The following is a 16,662-nucleotide window of genomic DNA, read 5'->3' on the forward strand; positions in this document are numbered from 1 at the left end:
CACGTTTTTCTGTTTCTGATTGTCCTAAGCTGCCCTCACACAGAACCCTTGAGTATAAAGGACCAAGGTTCTGGGCGCAGAGACAAGGCCCAGGAAGGGTGGCCGCACCCTGGGGTCGGGGTGGGGTTCTCCATCAGGTCCGGCATCGCCCTCCAGGCCTGAGGTTCACCCGGGACAGAGACGGGGGTGGGAGTGGGTCCCCCAGGGGCCTCCTGTGAAAGGCAGACTCCCTGGGAAGCGAAGGCCCAGAGAGCTGCTCATTGGGGGGCATTTTAATATTGACTCCACCACTGGTTCTTCTCTCTGGCTTCATGCTAGAATCACCTGGGGTGCTCACCGTGTGTGTGCTTTTAAAAATATATATTTTATTGATTTTTTACAGAGGAAGGGAGAGGGATAGAGAGTTAGAAACATCAATGAGAGAGAAACATCAACCAGCTGCCTCCTGCACACCCCCCACTGGGGATGTGCCCGCAACCAAGGTACATGCCCTTGACCAGAATCGAACCTGAGACCCTTCAGTGCGCAGGCCGATGCTCTATCCACTGAGCCAAACCGGTTTCGGCGTTGTGTGTGTTTTTAATCCTCACCTGAGGATGTTTGTTTTTATGGGTTATTAGAGAGAGAGAAAGGAACACCTGGGACCCTTTAAGAATTGCCCACGCTTGGGTACACCTTGGTGTAGTCGCCTGAGCAGCTTACGTGTTCACTAGGCACTAACTGCCCCCAGACCAGGGGCCTCTGCAGTCCTTCATGCAGGCCTCAGCCCAGAGCACCTGAGTCAGAGTCTGTGGGTGACCACCACGTGTGCAATGCGTGTTGGTCGTGTCATGTCTAAATGCCAAGACCTTTCCCATCCAAGCCCTGGCCCTCCGCGCAGAGGGTAATGAAAGTCAAACATGCTTTTAGAAAACGGAAAAAGGTCACTGTAGACCAGACCAGTGTGTTCCAGATGTCCCTCTGGAGTTTGCGTTTTGCGTAACTTTGCTGAGCAAACGTTCAAAAACTCCCCAGAATGTCAGTAGCTTTGTGTGTGTGTGTGTGTGTGTGTGTGTAAACAGGAGATACTGCAAGGTTAGGGTTTATGGTAAACAGGAGACCTTGCAAGCCCAGGAACATCAATGTGGACAAGCCTGCCGTTTCCCAGAAACCGTCTGAGGGCAGGAAAAGCCGAGCAAAGGTGGCTCAGAGGGAGCCTCCGCCCAGAGGGCTCGTCAGGCGCCTCCTGGAGACAAGGCCTCCGATGGCAGGAGACCACCGCGTGGTCAGGTGGAGGGTTTTCCATGCAGCCAACCAGTCTCTGTCCTGAAGCTCACCCCAGACCTCGGTTCCTGTTTCTGGAGATCAAAGGTCCTTTGGGGTCCAGAGGGAACTCCAGGGAAATTCACAAAATAAAGCCTGCCTTTGCTGTTACTACTTGATCTCTCACGGTTGGCCATTATTATTGGCACTAGAGTTCATGTATGTATCAGAGAGGAAGGGAAACTGAGGCACAGCAGAGAGAAGGGCAGGAGGAGCCCACAGGTCTGCTTATCTTCCCATCCAGAAACGGGATTCAGGACAGTGAGGTGCTAGAGGAAAGGGGGAGTGGTGCCCTTGGCTGCCATAGGGAGGGTCTTGGTGTAGGGCTCCCAGGTGGGGCAACTGCTGTTTGCCCTGGAACAACCTAACTCTGTCTCTGAGCACCACTGTCCTCACTGGAAAACGGAACACATGAAGCCACTCACGGACGCGGTTACCCGCACACGGGCCACGGCGCGTGTGGGAGGGACACCCCTTACCTGCTGCCCCCCGAGCTCCCCCAGGGAGGTTACCTAAGGGGCTGCTGGCGTCGGGGGTGAGGCCCGGCACACAGAGACCAGCAGGAAGCCGAGGCTGAGGGCCCAGAGCGGGGACAGAGTGAAAATCTGCTGTTTTCCTCCTGAGAATGGGAGAGGCTGCAGCACTCGAACAAAACCACTTCTCCCCAGGCCCTGCCACACCCCACACACATGCCAGTTCCTGAGGGTAGAACAGTGACGGTGACGACCGGGGACTGCTCCGCCAGAACCAGGGAGGGGGTTCTGGGCGGTGATGGGAGGTTTGAAGGGACAAGGAGGCCCAGCTGAGCATGAGTTAGGAGGCAAGGGGAGAGTGTAAGCCAGCTGCATGGGGGGGAGCGGGGGGCGCGGGAAGGATAAAGGAGGGGGTACAACACTGCAGCTTCCAAGCCAGTGGAAGGTTCTCAAGAACACAGGTTCCTGCCCACTGGCAGGGCCTGCTGGATCCCTGGGGAGTCTGTGGGGCTGAGGCCTTCCAGCGGGATGAGGGGGAGGGGAGTGTGTAGGGGGGGGAAAGGGGGTGGAGGGGGGTGGCTGTTCTCCATCCCCATTAGCATGGAGGGTCTCAATTTCCATTTCAGCAGGTCCCTGCTGCTACGGCTACCACGGGAATCACTGCTCAAGCAAGCCCTCAGGACCCCAAAACCCTGGCGGACAAATTGCTGAGAAGGAAGATGCTTGGTCTCAGAGCACCACCCCAGAAGTGACTGTATAATTGCAGGCAGGACAGGGTAGCTTTATAACAGCGAGATCTGCTGGGCATATAGCCAGGTGTGTCCGACATCAGGCGTGCCCCACAGCACAGTGGGAAGGACACACACACACACACACACACACAAACACACACACACACACACACACACAAACACACACACGTCTCTGCTGCAGGGCTCGCCCCGAGTCACTGTGAGGGGGTCAGTCGGGCAAGTCCAGCTGGCGAGGGCCTGGACACTCCAAAAATGCCAGCATCTAAAGCCCAAACAGGAGGGGGGACTGCAGTAATTGAGACTTGGGAGGACAGGAACAGGCTGCAGGGAGAGAGAAGGACGGCCAAAGGAGTTCCTCAACCGATGCCCCCTTCACAGAAAGGTTCCCCTGTATATGGGGGTGCCGGGGAGAGGAGGGACGGAGAGAGAGGTAAGACAGATACAGAGACAGACAGAGAGTTAGGGGGACAGACAGAGTGAGCCTCCGCTGGGGTCCCTCCCTGTGCTGACCCACTTGGTGAGCGTGTGACAGGAAACAGTAGAGGGTGGGTGTGAGCGCCCCTCTCCACGGAGTATTACATGGCCCCACGGGGCGGGGTGATTCTCGGTTCAAAGGCACACGTGGCTCTTACCAAACGGCCCCGGGTCCACTCTTCCATGTGGCACTCTGTGTCCCGGGAGCCCTGGCTGGGCTGGCCTCCTGCTATGGTGGACTCTAGCCCTTTGCAGAGAGGCTGCTGACCCCGGCCCACCCACCAGTCCTCTGCTGCCCTCCTGTGGGCGCCCTCCCCCTCCGGCCTCCTTGCTGGGCTCCAGGCAGCAGCAGCCCTACCTCAGGCCCTGGAGTGTCTCTCTCAGTCACACACACACACACACACACACACACACACACACACACACACACGAGGCTCCCGGTGTTCCGATTCCTCTCCCAAAGGGAGCCTCTGTGGCTGGCTTGTCTGCAATAGCTCCCATGTGGCTCTGTACCCGCTGACCTGCTCTTCTCTTCCTGGTAGAAACGTGACCCTATTTCTCCCTCCCTCTCTCCCCCTCCCCCACACTAGGACGTGGGCTCCAGGCCCAGGCCCAGGACACGTGTGCAACGATGGCCCTGGCTTTTCCCAGGGCCACCATCACCCCATCTCCTTGGACAGGACCTCCTGGCTTTGCCCCCAACAAGTCCATCCAGCTCTGGCGCCTAAATTCCTCACCAAGGCCCCCTTGGCTTTGGCTTTTCCTTTCTCTGCCTCACACCCTCCACACCTCCCTCTGCCTTGAACAGGAAAATACAAAATGGAAGCATGCATTTAAAACGTTGAATGAAACCAGAGAGCGTTGGACCTGCATCACCACCATTTGCCACCATCCAGAACGGAAATACCATTGCTGACATGTACACATAAGGAACTGTTTGACATGGAAATTGGGTCTCAAAAGAACTGGTGGCCCAGAAAGAAGCTCAATGCAGACTGATTCATATGCCTTTCAGCATAACGATTATTACTTGTCTCATTTTTTATTCTTATATTTCCAGTAGGACATGATCTCACTCATCTAGGGGAAATGGTGAACAACATAGACTGATGGACAAGAACAGACCCAGAGATAAGGAGCCATGGGTCAGACTGTTGGACCTCAGAGGGAGGATGGGGATAAAAGGGAGAGATCAACCAAAGGACTTATGTGCACACATATGAGCCTAACAAGTGATCAAGGACAATAGGGAGGTGGGGGCATGAGTGGGGGGGCGGGGGGGGGGCGGGAATGGAATGGAGGGTTGAGGACAAATATATGATACCTTAATCAATAAAGAAATTAATAAAAATTTTAAAAAAATATTGAATGAGTCCAATAAAATTCCAGGCAAAATGTCCTCATAGCGGAAGACACTCCTTTCCCCGTTTTCTGCTTCTGTCCCCTACGTTTCAGGGCTGGTGGTCGTTGAGGCGAGCAGCCTTCCTGCGCTGTGAGTGGCCCGGCCGGGCGGGCGGACTTTGGCCCCTGTGTTTGCAGACCTGTCCCTGGGCTGCGGTCAGAATGGCGGGCTGCGTCCGGCTGCTCCTGCTCCTCCTGGGCCTCCACATTGCCGAGCCCGCAGGTGGGTGTCGCCCTCCTAACTGTGTGCCTCCTGGACAGTGTGGGCTTGGTCAGGGGGCTTTTCCTGGGGCAGAGGAGCCCCTGGGTGGCCAGCGGGTCTGCACTCAGCTCCCAGAAGAGCTTCCTGATCTTATTATAATTCATGACCAATGAGTTGGAAGTGATGGGGCCCCTGGGGATCCTCAGAAGAGATGCCAGAGAGAATCAGGAAGTGGGAGCCCGTCTGATGGGGACAGGAGAGGGGGCAGCAGGCCTTCAGCTGTGGCAGCGCCATGTACTCTGACTCCCAGGCAGCGGGCATCGCAATCCTCGGGGAAGCCCATCAATGCTGACGGCACCTCCCTTCTCCTCTTGCTCCGCAGTATTTCTTTCTGCCTCAAAAGCAAATGAAGTTCTGGTAAGATGGAAGCGGGCTGGCTCCTATCTTCTGGAAGAGATCTTTGAGGGACATTTGGAAAAAGAATGTTATGAAGAAATCTGTGTCTATGAAGAAGCAAGAGAAGTATTTGAAGATGACGAGGCCGCTGTATGTACCCCCACCGTGAACTCACACACTTTCTGATTATTCCAATTTCTGTTGCCTGGGAGGGCATACTTTCTCAAAAAGGCGAAGCTAAGTTAATAACCTGTTTACTTACCTGTGAGGCTGACTTAATCCTAATGTTACGGAGGAGGAAACAGAGACAGAGAAATGAAATAATTTTCCCATCTAGTATGTAGGGGACCCGGATACCGGTACTAACTCAGTTCTAACCCTTAAACTCCTTCTTCTAACTAAACACATTAGCACATTGATTAACTTACTCATCACAAACAGTCAGCTTGTCATGACGCTGACAGAATTTGATATTTTTAATAGAGACCTAGTTGCTTCAATATATCAACAGATTTTTAAGGAACAAAAAGCCTCTCTAGAGTGCCTATATAGTAAAAATATCTCTCATAATCTATCATTTGGGTTAAAACTGATACTCTAAATAATATAAGCAAACAATTCTTGCTTATTCATAAACTTATCAGAAGATAAAGAAGTCAAATCTGACAGATATATGTAAAATATTTAATAAAGATCTCCTAGTTTTACATATAACAGTAGCAATATTTAAAGTTATTCTGAATAAAATATCGACCTGTTTCCCTAGTATATTTTTAAAATCATTGTTTTTTTTTTTTTTAAATATTTTATTGATTTTGTACAGAGAGGAAGGGAGAGAGATAGAGAGTTAGAAACATCGATGAGAGAGAGTCATCGATCAGCTGCCTCTTGCACACCCCCTACTGGGGATATGCCCACAACCAACGTACTTGCCCTTGACCGGAATCGAACCCGGGACCCTTCAGTCCCCAAGCCAACGCTCTATCCATTGAGCCAAACCGGTTTCGGCTAAAATCATTGTTTCTTGCATGCTTATCTATGTCCCCTTAATTTTACATCATTCAGGTTGTTACAAGTCCAAGAATGATTGGGAGATGGCAACCACTTGTTTACATTCTAGGCTTCCGTTCCTAGTAATTATCCTAATTTTAGATACCCTAATTTTATATATGAGAGAACGCTTCTGAAATAGACCATCTTTTCTAAAACTGGGATAAATTAAAACTTCTTGGTAAGAGCAAAATTGTGGGGTTTTCTTATTTTCAATTACAGTTGACATTCACTATTACTTTATATTAGTTTCAGATTAACAGCCTAATGGTTAGACACATATAATTTAGGGAGTGTTCCTCCAATAAATCTAGTACCCATCTAACACCCTACAAAATTATTACAATGTTATTATTATTGACTATATTCCCTATGCTGTAATTTACATCCTCATGACTACTCTGAAACTACCCATTTGTACATTTTTAAAAATTTCTCATTCAAGGATATGTTTTTATTGGTTTGAGAGAGAGAGGAAGGGATTGAGAGAGAAAGAGAGAGAAGTGAGAGAGAAATATTGATTGGTTGCCTCCTTCTCACACCTCAACTGGGGATCGAACCCTCAACCTTTTGATGTATAGGATGACACTCCAACCAACTGAACCACTCAGCCAGTGTTATCCATTTGTACTTGTTATTTATTTCACCTTTTTCTTGCATCCCCCTCTCCCCTCTCCCACCTGGCAACTGTCAGTCCGTTCTCTGCATCTATGAGTCTGTTTCTGTTTTCTTTGTTCATTCATCTTGTTCTTTAGATTCCACACATAAGTGAATATGTCTTTTATTCAAAAGACATATGGTATTTGTCTTTCTCTGTCTAGCTTATCACTTAGCAAAATACCCTCTAGGTCCATCCAGAAAATTGTCCTCTTAATTTGACATCATTCAGATTGTTACAAGTCCAAGTATGATTGGGAGATGGCTACCACTTGTTTACATTCTAGGCTTTAATTCTGAGTAATTATCCTAATTTTAGATACCCCCACCCAAATTAACCTTACACATACACATACCTACTTTTGGTGGTTGTTTCATTGGTTTATAAAAAAAAAAAAAAAAAAAAAGTGGTGTTAGTTTTTGTATCTACATCATGCATTCTGTAGACTAGAACATGAATGAAAACGATGCCCCTGGAGGAGGAGGTGACCTTGGGAGGCCATGGTCATGGTGTTTGTACCACATCACAGACTATTATTTCTCCTTCCTTAAATAGGTTACAGTAAGTACACATGAAATAGGATACGTTCCATGTATATTAGATAAAACATTAAATAGATAATTTTGCATTCTCTGTTTCAACCAGAATTTTTCTATTAAGTGGATAAAATCAACATGTGTTATCTTTAAGCCAATTGATGAGAGAAAATATTTTTAAAAATCATCTATTTGCAACCCTTTTATATTTTAACTTTACAGGATGAGTTTTGGAAACGTTATATGGGTAAGTAGCCTCAACTCTTGCAAGGGTTATTTCTTCTTTTTCCTTAAGATGAGGTAAGGCATTCCACATTTCAAACTTAGGTACCTGGACACTCCCTGAGGAGAAGGGTGGGAAAGTTCCCAAGGTCCTGGGGGTTGGGGAGAAGCCAGAGGGTCCCCATCCTGAACTGCTCCTCTCATTCCTGGGGCCTCACAGGCTCCTGGGGCCTCTTGCTGAAGGGTCAGAACCTGGTGAAGTTGAGGAAAGTGACAGCTCACCGCAGGCTTGGGGATGCTGGGTGCCCCTTTAGGAGGAGCTCCCAGAAGACCTCGGTGACTGAGGGCCACAGGGATGGGCGAGGGGAATTAGAAGAGCTGGGGCAGCCAGCGACAGCCACTGGTCACCATAGTCACTCAGCAAAGAAAGGAGGTGAAGGAGGGGAACTTAGACAAACATCGTGGGCACACGTGGCTGGTGGGACCCCAGGGGACACAAGAGAGCTCCTGGCAGCCTAATCCAGCCTCCTGGCATCCTGGGCAGCAGGGCCAGGGGGCATCAGGAGAACTGGATGATTCCACCTGCACAACGTTCTCACATCCCTCTTGGCAGGTGGCACCCCATGTGTCTCCCAGCCCTGCCTCAACAATGGGTCCTGTCAGAACAACATCCGCAGCTACACCTGCACTTGCTCCGAGGGCTACGAGGGCAAGGACTGTGCCTTTGGTGAGTCCCCAGCCCCTGGATCCACCCCAACCGTACAGAGATGGGCTCCCAGGAGTGAGCAAAGGGTGCCTGTGGGAACCTAGTTCTGACCCAGTTCTCCACTGGAAATAATCCTGTGAATGGCCCTCCTGCCTTCCAAACACGTCTCCCTACAGTTCCCACGGCTTAGAGTCCTCTCCTGGTCCCCCCAAACCCAGCCTTGCCTAACCCATTTACAATCTACTCTCCAGAATCCCTGGAACCTGACCCACCCCAAGCAGGGTGATGGGATCTGGAGGGCCCCTCTGTAAGGGGGAGTCACACACAGGCTGGCCCAGAGGTAGGCATGGGTGTGAGATTTACAGCTTCATGAACTAATATTTCTTGTGGGAATGGGGAGAAATTAATTTCCTATCAATAATTATCAGATATGAAAATAAATTCACTTAATGTTTTTCAATGCCTCTGGTCAATACAGAGTCAGTTCTCTGGGGAAAAATATTATTCCCAGCCCAGATCTCTCCTCTGAAGTTCATCTTCTTCCTCTAACTGCCACCTTGAGAGCCCCATGTAGTTTCACAGACATACCAAACCTAACACATGCCAAAGCAAGATTCTGATCCTCATCCCAGCTGCTCAACCACCCACATGGGATCCCACTAGATCCCTCCCATTTCACATCCCCACCTGTAGCAGGAAGTGAAAGTTGGGAAAATGGGCAGGTACCTTGCAGTATGTATACATATATCCATGACCAAGTTACATTTTCTGAGGACAGATACAAGGCTTGTCACTCACTGAGCCTTTGAGTTCTCCATGCACATTCCTGAAGACATGGGAAGTGTGGGAAGTGCTCCTATGGGGAACCAAACATCTGAAAATAATGCGAACATTTGGACTGAAAAGCCAGAGCCCCAAGACTCACAGAAATTTAAAAACGACTATTCCCATGTTAGCACTTCTGGTCTCCCCTTTATTTCCTTTCAGCTAAAAATGAATGTCACGCATTGAGGACGGATGGGTGTCAACACTTCTGCCACCCCGGACAGGACTCCTACATTTGCAGCTGTGCACAGGGGTACAAACTGGGCCAAGACTACAAATCATGCATCCCACATGGTGAGTTCTCAACCAGTGAGAAGTGAGAAAAGGTGGTCTCTCCCTTTCCTATCCTGTTGGCTCCCATACACACCCCCACTCCTCCTACAATAACGTTTGAAAAACCACCTCTTTTCCATGAGATGAAGAGTCACTATGATGCAACCAGCCCTCCCTACCTCCATGCTGAAGCTTGCCTGGGTCCTAGGAGTATCTTAGCTAACCTGCAAACACGGAGAGCAGGTGATTTAACTTCACCTGTGGCCCCATGAGTTATCCTATATAATAAAAGCCTAATATGCTAAGTCCGGTCATCCAGTCATCCATTCAACCAATCAAAGCATAATATGCTAATAATATGCTAAGGCCACTGAGCTGCTCGCTATAATGCGCACTGACCACCAGGGAGCAGACATTCCAACTGCTAGGTTAGCTTGCTGCTGGGGTCCAGTAGATTGGGACAGAGCAAGACAAGCTGGACAGGACCTGGATCCCTCCCCGGCTGGCCAACCTCCATGTCCCTCTGCAGCCCAGATCATGGGTGGGTGGGTGGGTGGGAGGCAATCAACCAAAGACCATCCTATATAATAAAAGGCTAATATGCAAATTGACCGAGTGACAGAATGACTGGTCACTATGACGCCAACACAGGAGCTGCCCCCTGGTGGTCAGTGCACTCCCACAGGAGGAGTATCGCTCAGCCAGAAGCCCAGCTCATGGCTAGCAAGAGCAGCTGCAGTGGCAGGAGCCTCTCCCACCTCCGCAGCAGTGCTAAGGATGTCCGACTGACGGCTTAAGCCTGCTCCTGAGGGACCCCCCGAGTCATGAATTTCATGCACTGGGCCTCTAGTCTCAAAATAATGGGCATGGAGAAGCCACATTCAAGTAGTGAACACCATTTGATTAGATAAAACCGATCGATGTTTGACTTGGAAGGCACTGATCTTTCTTATGTTGTCACCATGAACGAAGACAAGTGTGCGTGTGGAATCCTGAATTCCGAGGGCATCAAGGCAACACAGAGGAGCAGGCGGAATCCTCAGATTTTCCCGTGGCAGGTAACAGAAACATTTCGTAAACATGTTTTCATTTTTAGTTACAGGTTTCATCCTACTTGTCATTTCCATGGTCTTTGGCAACCAAACGGAAATATAATGACTAAGGGAAAGAGGCATTTGTGATTTAAGTGAACCATTAACTTATCTCAAAGTCCTACTTCAGAGCACTTTCTAATGCCGAATTCACAACTTCAGGGGTCTTCATTCTTTCATCAAATAAAAAGTTTTATTTGTAGCCATCCTGGCCCAATGTCATTGCTCTCAGACCATAGGTATTTTAACCAGCATTTCATTCTTTTCTTGTTTTATTAATTCCATAAAATAAGCATTACTTTTATTACTATGGCTATTCCACCAATGTGGATTTTAATTTACATATGCTTGCCATTTTTCTTGCTTCTAATGCAGTTCATCTCCTTTTGTTTGTACACCTTTTTTTTTAAATGTACGCCTTTTTGTGTGTGTTTTTTGTTGTTGTTGTTGTTAATCTTCACCAGAGGATATTTTTCCATTGATTTTTAGAGATAGTGGAAGGGAGGAGGGGAGAGGGGGGAAAAGAGAAACATCAATGTGAGAGACACATCAATTGGTTGCCTTCTGCAACACCCCAAACAGGATCTGGCCTGCAACCCAGGTTCATGTCCTTGACCAGGAATTGAACCTGGGACTCTTCAGTCCATGGGCCAACACTCTAACCACTGAGTTACACCAGGTAGGCCCTGAAGTACACCCTTTAGGACAGCCCTGTCAATAGAAATATAATGTAAGCTGCATATATAACTGAAATTTCCTAGTCACACTAATGAAAGTAAAGCAGATCAAATGAATTTGGATAATGAATTTTATTTACCAGTACTCTAAACTGTCTAAATACTATGTCTTTGGGGCCTATATTCTTTGTTTCTTTTTAAACATATTTTTGATTTCTGAGAGGGAGAATTAGAAACATCAGTGATAAGAGAGAATCATTGCTCGTCTACCTCTTGCATGCTCCCGACTGAGGATTGAGCCCACAACCAGGGCATGTGTCCTTGACCAGAATTGAACCCAAGACCCTTGAGTCTATAGGCCAATGCTCTAGCCCACATGTGTCAAACACAAGGCCCGCGGGCCAAATCCGTCCCGCCAGGCCTTGCAATGTGGCCCGCACCGCGCTGTCATCACTGCACTCCGCTGCGTTTCCATCACAATGACAGTTTATGACTGTTCAGTAAACCATTCGGCCCACGATTTAGGCTGGATTTTAGATTTTGGCCCCTTCTCTGATTGAGTTCGACACCCCTACTCTAGCCAAAGAGCCAAATTGGCTAGGGTTGGAGCCCATATTCTTAACCAGCATACTATATTGCCCCTAATCCTGCTAATTGTCTGTCTTGTTTTTCTTTTGTTTGTTTTTTAAGGTAAAACTAATAGATTCCGAAGGAAATGACTTCTGTGGTGGTGTTATAGTACAGGAAAATTTTGTGCTGACAACAGCAAAATGTTCACTGTTACACAGAAATATCAGTGTGAAAACAAGTAAGTATTCTAGCACTCATTTTTATAAGACCATGCTGGAAATAAACAGTATCCTATGTAGAATGAAAATTTAAAAACTAGAATTTTGTTTTTAATGCAATATAGAACCGAATTTAACTTCAATATGTCTGAGCTACTTATAAAGTGAGTAAGCATATGTATAAACCTAGTGGAGTGTCGAGGCATAGCAAGCAGACAAATACTAATATTCAGACTGAGGCAGTCACGGCTGATAAGAACATAATTTGATACTGAAATGGAGAGGGTGTGTTATATGACAGATACTTGACTAAAGGTCAGATCTGGGTTCAGACTCCCCTGTCACCCAAGGCCACAGCTGTGATGTGGAGCTCACCACCTAACTTGTCTGTGACTCATCAGTGAAAAAATGGGCAGTAACTTCTGTCCTGTAGGGAGGTCGCAGAGGGTCAGTGATCATCTGGGAAAGTGCTCTCTGATTCTAAAGATCCTTATCATATTTCACTCCTCATCTTTGAGTATTTTTCAGTCAACAAAATGTCAACCTGAAAAACCACTTCTGAACGGCCCAGTTTTGATTAGCTTGAAGAAGTTCCCCTAGTTTATTTACCACTTCACCAAAATAACTCCTTTTGACTTTTTGGAGGCGGAGTATGAGGAGGAATTAGTTGGAATACTTCATCCTATAGATGAAGAAAGATCAGCACAGATAGCCGCGGCATGTTTTACCGTGCCCAGCCTCTGCCTTGTCACAGGGTTCACTGAGAAGTTAGTTTCATATTATTGTAACCTGAAAACCAGACTTTACGTTACAAAAGCCAGTGATTGTCCATTATTTCAGATTTCCCTAGAACGAGCGAGGACCCGCTGACGATGGAGGTGAAGCGCGTCCACGTGCACATGATGTACGAGGAGGAGACGGGGGACAATGACATTTCGCTCTTGGAGCTGGAGCTGCCCATCCTGTGCCCCGACATGGGGCTCCCCGTCTGTGTGCCCGAGCAGGACTTTGCGGAGCGCATCCTCATTCCGGGGACACCGGGCCTCCTCGTTGGCTGGACATCCAATGGCTCCGAGCTGGGCAATGTGCCGATGCAGCTGCCCGTCACACACATGGACAGCGAGGAGTGCGGCAGAGCCCTGAATGTGACGGTCACGACGAGGACGTACTGCGAGAGGGGAGAGGCAGCCGGAGGGGTGCAGTGGGCGGAAGGGAGCGTGGTCGCCAGAAAACACAAAGGCACCTGGTTCCTGACAGGGATTCTGAGCTCGGTGCCCACAGAACAGTACGGACAGGAGTTTCTTCTCATCAAGGTTTTGAGATACTCGCTCTGGCTTAGACAAATTATGAAGTGACTAAACCCAGCTAAGCCTCAAGAATAAGAGATGCGGTGGGATTACACACCTTAACTGCAAGCATGGGCTTAAATTAAAATTTCACAGCAAAAACGGTCGTGACTGCCTCAGGACAACCCACTGGGTCTACAAACCATCAGTAACGGCTTATGACAGTGATTTTCAACTGGTAAGCTGCGAGAATTTTTAAAACATGCAATACCTGACTATTTTGGTCAGGGCCAAGGACCTCTTTTCCTTTAGACTATCAAATAAAAAAAATGTCAACAGCCAATGTAACAATAGCCGTCCAGTGTGAATGAATCAAAATTATTTTTATCAGACTGGCAAAACATATATTTTTTGGTGTACTGCAGAATTTTATTTAGTTTGTGTGTGCCATGAGATGAAAAAGGTTGAAAATTGCTGGCTCAGGAGCTCATTACTGAGTACTGTGAAAAGTCTTTTGCTTGGGACCTTTCATCTAAAGAGATTTTAAGAGAATGGGAGACCAGAGGGACCTCATAGTTGTGCCAGGTTTGCCAATTGCCCGTGTGAGTGAAAGGGTTGCTCAGTGTTGGAAGAAGACACTAGAAGAGTCAGCACAGGAGAAAATATCACAGAAGAATAGTTTATGGTTTTAGAGAAAGAATCAGGAAGCATGAGAGGTTAGAAGAAGACGGACCACATGGGGCCTTCAAATAGGGCCACGTGCTCAGAAAGGCACTTCCTGTGGAGGGAAACCTCCGGACGGGTTCCAGGGGGCTGCTGGATGAGGGCCGTGCTCAGCCTCTCCACTCTGCTTCTGAACCAGCTGGCGGACTCTCAGTTATGTAACCCCTTTGTGCCTCTCTCCTGGGCTCTAAATGAAACAATAAAAGCATCTTCCAACCAAAGCTGAGTGAACAGTGTTCAATCACAGTGATTATCTATTAGCATCACTGGAAAGACAGAACTCAAGTACAGTCACAAACCGTGCTTTTTTGCAGACCAGAACTCCACAGGGGGTCCACGTTTGTGCCAAAATGAAAAGTGAGAGCAATAGATAGAAATCATGTGTACTTTTAAATTAATCTCTTAACTCTTTTATAAGTTAAGGGAGTAGCAAAACTGCTCCTCCACTAAGTACATCTGATTTCCAGGCCCATTTCTTTGAGTGAAATGAAAGAGCTTCTGAGGCTAACTGCTCTGCAGACCAGCGGTGGAGAGAGCAGCTCTAACTCCAGACGCACATGCAGGGTGACAGTGGGCTGCTGAGGGCTCATTATACAGAGTTGTTGAAGAGCAGAGAGGATATTTTTAAGGAATTAAAAATGTGAGTTGAGAAATCAATGACAATAAAAACAATGAAAAAAATCAAACACTTGGAGGCTAAATAGCATACTATTAAACAATGATTGGGTTACCAAAAAGATCAAAGAAGAAATATAAAGCATCCTAGCAACAAACAACAATGAAAACACAAAAATCTAAAATCTAAGGGACACGGTGAAAGTAGTCTTGAAAGGGAAGTTCATAGCTCTACAGGCCTACCTAAAAAAAAAAAAATAATAATAATAATAATAATAAATTATCTAACCCTAAAACTCAAAGAATTAGAGAGCAACAAGAAACGCCCAGAGTGCCCTAGCCAGTTTGGCTCACTGGACAGAGCTTTGGCCTGGAGACTGAAGGGTCCCAGGTTCAATTCCGGTCAAGGACATGTACCTTGGTTGCAGGCACATCCCCAGTAAGGGGTGTGCAGGAGGCAGCTGATCAATGGTTCTCTCTCATTGATGTTTCTAACTTTCTATCCTTCTCCCTTCCTTTCTGTAAAAAATAAAAAAATACATATATTTTTAAAAAGCCCAGAAAAGGAAGGAAATAATAAAGATCAGAAAAGAAATAAATGACATTAAGACCAAAAAAAAAATACAAAAGATCAATAAAACCATTAGCTGGTTCTTTGAGAGGATAAACAAGATTGATGAACCTCTAGCCAGGCTCACCAAGAAGCAAAGAGAGAGGACCCAAATAAACAAAATCAAAATAAAAGAGGTGAAGTAACAACCAACCCCACAGAAATACAAAGGATTAGGAAAAATTACTATGAACAACTCTATTCCAATACACTGAACAACCTAGACAAAATGGACATATTTTTAGAAAAATACAAGCTTCCAAAACTCAATCAGGAAGAATAAAAAAATCTTACTAGGCAGATAACTACCGAAGAAATTGAAGCAGTAATCAAAAATCTTCCAGCCCTAGTCTGGGCTGCTGTATAGGGGAGTTCTACCAAGCATTCAAAGAAAACTAAAACCTATCCTCCTCAGACTATTCCAAAAAATTCACGAGGAAGGCACACTCTCCCTAATCCCAAAACCAGATAAAGACACCACAAAAAAAAAAAAAAAAAAAGAGAGAGAGAGAGAGAGAGAGAGAGAGAGAGAGAGAGAGAGAACGAACTACAGGCCAATATCCTTGATGAATATATATGCTAAAATCCTCAACAAAATTCTAGCAAATCAGATCCAGCATTACATTAGAAAGATCACACACCATGACCAAGTGGAATTTATTCCGGGATGCAAGGATGGTACAATAGCCAAAATCAATAAACGAGATATATCACATAAACAAACTGAGACAAAAATCACATAATCATACCAATCGATGCAAAAAAAGCATTTGACAAAATCCAACATCCTTTCTTGATAAAAACTCTCAGCAAAGTGGGAATAGCAGGATCATAAGTCAATATCATAAAAGCCTTACATGACAAACTTACAGCCAACATCGTATTCAATGGCCAAAAACTAAATTCATTACCCCTAAGAACAGGAACAAGACAGGGATGCTCACTTTCATCACCCCTGTTTGTACTGGAAGTGTTAGCCATAGTGATCAGACAAAAAGAAGAAATAAAAGGCATCCAAATTGGAAAATAAGAAGTAAAACTGTCCTTATTTGCAGATGAATGATAATGTATATAGAAAACTCTGAAGACTCCATCAAAAACACTACTAGACTTAATAAATGAATTTGGCAATGCAGGAGGATACAAAATCAATACCCAGAAATCTATGGCTTTTTTATAGACCAACTATAAATTCAAAGAAAGAGAAACTAAAAAAACAATCCCATTTACCATTGCACCAAAAAAATTAAGATATCTAGGAATAAACTTAACTAAGGACATAAAAGACCTGTACTTGGAAAACTATAGGACATTGAAAAGAGATAGAGGAAGACATAAATGGAAGAACATACTATGTTCACGGGTTGATAAGAGTCAATATCATTAAAATATCCATACTATCCAAAGCAACTAGATTTAATGCAATCCGCATTAAAATATCAATTCATAGAAAAGACCTTGAACAAACTCTTCAAAAATTCATCTGGAATAAAAAAAGCCCCAGCAATCCTGAGAAAGACCACCAAAGTTGGAGGGATAAAAATACCAGATAGTTCAAGCTATATTACAAAGCCATGATTCTCAAACCTGCCTGGTACTGGC

The 16,662-nt window shown here is 46.3% G+C and overlaps 1 protein-coding gene across 1 annotated transcript; it reads left to right on the forward strand.

The window, feature by feature from the left end:
• The first annotated feature begins 4,470 nt into the window (after nt 1-4,470).
• PROZ (protein Z, vitamin K dependent plasma glycoprotein) lies at nt 4,471-13,235 on the forward strand. Its single transcript, XM_036457245.2, has 8 exons — nt 4,471-4,625; nt 4,987-5,150; nt 7,467-7,491; nt 8,080-8,193; nt 9,160-9,291; nt 10,243-10,328; nt 11,729-11,846; nt 12,667-13,235. The coding sequence occupies exons 1-8, from the start codon at nt 4,565-4,567 to the stop codon at nt 13,179-13,181; spliced, it is 1,215 nt and encodes a 404-aa protein (XP_036313138.1). The 5' UTR covers nt 4,471-4,564; the 3' UTR covers nt 13,182-13,235.
• Nucleotides 13,236-16,662: the final 3,427 nt, after the last annotated feature.

Source organism: Pipistrellus kuhlii, unplaced genomic scaffold (assembly GCF_014108245.1).
Source record: "Pipistrellus kuhlii isolate mPipKuh1 unplaced genomic scaffold, mPipKuh1.p scaffold_m20_p_3, whole genome shotgun sequence".
Classification (NCBI taxonomy): Eukaryota; Metazoa; Chordata; class Mammalia; order Chiroptera; family Vespertilionidae; genus Pipistrellus; species Pipistrellus kuhlii.